Source organism: Micromesistius poutassou, assembly GCF_964030765.1.
Source record: "Micromesistius poutassou genome assembly, chromosome: 20".
Classification (NCBI taxonomy): domain Eukaryota; kingdom Metazoa; phylum Chordata; class Actinopteri; order Gadiformes; family Gadidae; genus Micromesistius; species Micromesistius poutassou.
The window spans coordinates 1982624-1988358 of NC_140290.1; the positions used below are offsets into that span (position 1 = coordinate 1982624).

At 41.6% G+C, this 5735-nt stretch overlaps 1 protein-coding gene across 1 annotated transcript; it reads left to right on the forward strand.

Annotated features, from left to right (window-relative positions):
* Positions 1-810: 810 nt before the first annotated feature.
* On the forward strand, positions 811-3199 carry LOC311364986 (uncharacterized protein; the record flags this gene model as incomplete). Its single annotated transcript, XM_084484504.1, has 1 exon — positions 811-3199. One exon carries the CDS (start codon positions 811-813, stop codon positions 2449-2451), a length of 1641 nt encoding a protein of 546 aa, XP_084340630.1. The 3' UTR covers positions 2452-3199.
* Positions 3200-5735: the final 2536 nt, after the last annotated feature.

A 5735-nucleotide genomic window follows, 5' to 3' on the forward strand; every position in this document is an offset into this window, starting at 1 on the left:
CGTGTACAGGTGAAAAGGTGCAAAGCATGAATCCCTCTGCACACTTTGCCTCAGAAGCAGTCAAGGGCTATAACGTTGTATTCTAAATTAGCTATTTATGAAGCAGATCACAGATTTATATTTCCTTCTTTTTCCTATATATGTTGTGTTACATTTAAATATGTAAATATGTATGTGATGTATATTTTAAAAGATATACATACGTAGGCCTATTACATTGAAATATGTAAACATAAACATAGGACATGTTTTTTTGCATAAGTGAGACTTTTTTTCACTTTTTTTTTTGGTTATTATATGAGTGCAAGTTTTGTATTGTTTTTGCTTGTTTGGCGTCTTTAAAAGGGGAGCTTAGTGCGAAAAAGGTGAAGTAGGCTAAGCCAAAAGGAGACACCACGGTCCACACCCACACACACGGTTGCTCATAGGCCCTTGTTACCCTCCCCGTTAGGATACGTCAACGTCAAGGTGAGTGGTGGGACGAGAGTACACGCTTCAACTGACGACAGACGTTGCACTTGCTTTTATAGGGCTCCTCACGGACGACACTTCTGTAAGGGTGTTACAGAAGAGACTGATAAGAGACAGCAGAGAGAGAGGTCGTGTTTCCCGAAGCTCCGCTAGACAGTGGCAAAAAGTACTTAATTCATCGTTCAGGTCTACTTTATTTTACTTTATTTCATGATCATAATACTTAAGAATATATAGTTTGTTTCCGTCAACTTCAATTGCTCGATTCAACAATACTTTTTGGCACTTTAACTACCGGATCAGACCGCAGCAAAAGCCTTGGACTTTCCTATCGCCAACATGCCTCTGTACTCGGATGTCTCAGGCACAGAGACTGGGAAATGCACAGACTGCACCAAACTGCAACAGACAGTGGCTTTATTTGAAACGAGGCTAGCAGCATTAGAAAAATGCAAAGGACTTCTCCAGGATACAGTGCCGATGGGTGAGTTTGCTGAGCTAGCTCAGACAAATCCACAACAGGATGATCAAAGCTATACTGTATCCTTCCCGAAGCTGGACAAGAGAGAGACAATTCCAACTGCCTCTCATTGGCACAGAGTCGGCGCTAAGCCCAAACAACATTCCAAAGTGAATCAACAAGTTCACTCAACGCCAAATGCTAAGCTTCCCAAAGCTAAAATCAGCCGGATTAGCCAATCGCTGAAGTTTACCATGCCGATGAAGAACCGGTTCCTGCCACTCCAGGAGTCCACGAACGCGCCTGCCACCCATGCACCCCTAAGCCCCAAGATGCGTCCAAACGGATGGTGTGGACAAAGACCGACCATGACCCTGTCGCCAGAGAGGCCAGCTGCGCATGCATCTGCCACCCGTGCACCCCTGAGCCCCAGGATGCGTCCGGACGGACGGTGGGGACAGAGACGGAACAAGAACCAGTCACCACGGAGTCGAGCTGTGCATGCGTCTGCGACCGCCACTTCAAGCCAACAAGGGCCCATCTCACAGAAAGCAGATGAACCAGACACTCTGATTGTAGGAGACTCAACCATAAAGGATATAACCGGTAAGAAGATCAAAACATGCTACTTCCCAGATGTGATGGTTAGTGATGTCAACCAGAAACTAGCCACAATTATACTGGAAAACCCCAAAATCTCACAGATTATTGTGCATGCAGGACTTAATGATATTCGAAAAGAACAGTCAGAACTTCTGAAGAGGGATTTCACTGAACTATTGGACACACTGGACAAATTACACGTTAGGTCATTCATCAGTGGACCCATACCAGCCGTTGACAGGGGAATAAACAGATTCAGTCGTCTACTTGCACTGAATACATGGCTTTCAAGAGTCTGCAATGAAAGAGGAAGGGGCTTTATTGACAATTTCAACTTGTTCTGGGGGCGCAAATATCTTTTCAGAGCAGATGGCCTACACCCAAACAGGTTAGGCTCAAAACTGTTAAGGGACAATCTTCTCTTCTCACTCTCCCACCATGAGAAGAAGCGAGACTACAGCCTCCCCCACACATCTACTGTCCCACTATCTGACACACAGATAGCAGACAGACCACAGACCTTGAAGAGAGACAACAGCCTGCCCGACACCATCGACACCATGCCTCCCCCCTTTGCTGATGCTGGCTTGGCGAGGAACGGCCACCCCCCTCCTCTGCACTCCCCCATCGACGATGACCTCCAGCACTCACCCATCGATGATGACCTCCAGCTGTCCCCCATTGATGATGACCACCAGCCTCATCTCTCCCATAGCCACAACGACAACTCCAGTTCCACTGTCTCCTCCCTTTATGATTTTCCAGATGAATTTAAGAAACTGAGAAATGTTGGCATCAAACTTGCATCTGCGTCAATGATACCATCCCCATGTCATGACCACAGTCTGATAACAGCCAAGCGGAGGGCGCCCCAGCCCCCCCCTCCCTGTACTGATAGTAGTCCTGATTATTACTGAGACAAAAAAGGGTTCAGCCGTAGACACAGCACAAAGGAAGTTTTGCATAATCTGTTGAACCCAAGGTTGCCTACATCAAAACATGGCAACTTTTGCATTCCTGCTGTAATCACTAAGAGAGTAAACAAAGGGAAACTTAGATGCACTGCTAACCTCTCAAATCTCATACCTATTCCCTCCAAACCAAAATCAACCTTAAAGCCTATCAATAACACCATCAGGATGGGTCTACTTAATGTTAGGTCTCTTAATAACAAATCTTTTTTAGTTAATGATTTTATTACCACTGCTCAACTGGATTTTATGTTTTTAACTGAAACATGGCTAGAACAAAATAACAGTGCAACCGTTCTGATAGAGACAGCTCCTCCCAACTATAACTTTTTTGATGTATGTAGATCTGGAAAAAGAGGTGGAGGGGTTGCTGCTATATTTAAAAATGTATTTCAGGGGAAACAGATGCTATTTGGTGATTTTCCATCATTCGAATACCTTTGTGCTGTATTGAAATGTTCCCCCAGAGTTCTCCTATTAATTATTTACAGGCCACCCACATACGCTGCAAATTTCTTCGATGACTTTACAGAATTATTGTCTAGCATCTCCACAGACTTTGACTGTCTAGTTATAACTGGTGACTTCAATTTTCATACTGATGATTTTAATGATAAGTGTGCAAAAAAACTTTTTACCATTTTGGACACATTTGAAATGTCTCAACATGTGAAAGAGGCTACTCATTGTAAGGGGCACACTCTAGACCTGGTTATCACAAAGGGTCTCAATATTTCAGATCTCTCTGTGACTGATCCTTCACTGTCTGACCATTTCTGTGTTTTCTTTAATATATCTTTTATTCCCGACATACAGACAAAATCAAATACTGTCAAAAAACGGTATATCAATGAACATTCTAATGTACTTTTTAAAAAGGCCATCTCCTTGCTACCACCTCTCAACCCATGTTCTGCTGATGATCTTTTAGAAAACTTTAATTTGAAAATTTTGAAAGTCATAGATGTCATTGCACCTTATAAGGTTAAAACGATTTCTGGAAAGCAAAAGGCACCTTGGAGAAAAGCTGCTTTTGTAACAGCCCAGAAAAAAGAATGCAGGAAGGCTGAACTCATATGGCGTAAAACAAAACTTCATATACACCATGACATCTATAAAGAGAGCCTCCGTGCTTACAATTTAGACTTAAAAAGTGCTAGAGAAACATTTTTCTCCAATATCATTAAAACCAATACTAATAATGCCAAAACCCTATTTGCAACTGTTGACAGACTGACCAAGCCCCCAACACAAATTCCACCTGACCTTCATTCCACTCAGAAATGCAATGAGTTTGCAGCATTTTATACTGATAAAATTGAAGGCATCAGACGCGCCATCAATGTCTCCACTTTAAACAAAAATGCTGGACTACCACCATATTCAGGCAAAAGTAACGTGGCAATGACATGCTTTAATGTCACAGACTCTAAAACTCTTGTGGAAACTGTGACACAACTGAAGCCATCCACCTGTTGCCTTGATACTTTACCTACCAACCACTTTAAGAATGTTTTTGACTGCCTAGCAATAGACATATTGCAAATAGTTAACAACTCTCTCCAATCAGGCACTTTCCCAAAAGGCTTAAAAACTGCAGTTATCAAACCCCTTTTAAAAAAGCGGAGCCTAGATGCCTCTGTTATTAACAACTACAGACCAATATCAAATCTACCCTTCATAAGTAAAATCATTGAGAAAATTGTCCTCCAGCAACTTAGTGACTTCCTGGCATCAACTGGTTGCTATGACACCTTCCAATCCGGATTTCGACCCCTTCACAGCACTGAGACCGCCCTTATTAAAGTTGTAAACAACATCCGTCTTAACACAGACTCTGGCAAAATCTCAATACTAATGCTACTAGACCTCAGTGCTGCATTCGACACTGTAGACCATACAATACTTTTGGACAGATTAGAAAACTGGGTGGGGCTTTCAGGCACAGTTTTAAATTGGTTTAGGTCCTACCTACAAAATAGGAACTACTTTGTTTCCATTGGCGACTTTGTTTCAGAATCAACAAACGTGACATGTGGAGTCCCACAAGGTTCGATCTTAGGACCCTCTCTATTCAACATCTACATGCTCCCACTAGGGCAAATCATGCAAAATAACAATATTGACCATCACTTGTACATGCCTTTATCACTAGCAAGCTTGATTACTGCAATGGTCTCCTTACAGGTCTCCCAAAAAAAAAACTCTAAGGCAACTACAGCTTGTTCAGAATGCTGCTGCTAGAGTTCTAACAAAGACCAAAAAATTAGAACATATTACACCAATTCTCAAATCATTACATTGGCTCCCTGTATGTCAGAGAATTGATTTTAAAATCATGTTGCTAACCTACAAATCCCTACATGGTTTAGGGCCAAAATATTTAACTGATATGCTTCCACTACATAAGTCTTCTAGACCACTAAGATCCTCTGAGACCAATCTGTTAATTATCCCCAGAGTCAACACGAAACATGGGGAAGCAGGATTTAGTTACTATGCAACAAATAGCTGGAATAAACTCCCTGAGGATTTAAGACTTGCCCCAACTCTGACAGCTTTTAAAACAAGACTGAAGACTTTTATGTTTGCTTTAGCTTTCTGCTAAATCTTAAATCTACAATGTTTCTATTTTTATTTTAATTTTATTAGTAACTTTGCCTTTCTAAAATGCATTTTTATTAACTCTGCCTTTCTAAAATGTTGCTTTTTAACTTTGCCTTTACTTTCTATCTATTTTACTTTTTACTTATCTATTATTTTATTTTATTGTATGGCAATGTTTATATGTGAAGCACTTTGAGTCTGCCTTTTGTATGAAAAGTGCTATATAAATAAAGTTGCCTTGCCTTGCCTAAATGAAAAACATCTGGAAAGAGACACTAGTTGTAGAAGTTGCAGAGGCACTCATCCTGAAGCATCCATGTTTAAAAGACAAAGGCTCACCCACTGGCTACGACGGATGGAAGATGAGCCTCAAATACAAGTTGTCAAACTACCGCACACATCTCCGGAAAGTAGGATGTCCTGAAGTATGTGTGAATTCTTTGAAATATAAACCAGCTGAAAAACGTTCCCCTGCTTATGATGTTAAGAAACCAAAGAGGGGTGAAGTGGACTACTGCCCCTCTTTTCCACTTGGAGAATGTGCCCAGTCCCTGGAGAAGATGAGGGTCGAACTCCTTTCAGATGTCAAGAAGCGCAACAACAGAGAGACAATCAGGGCTAAA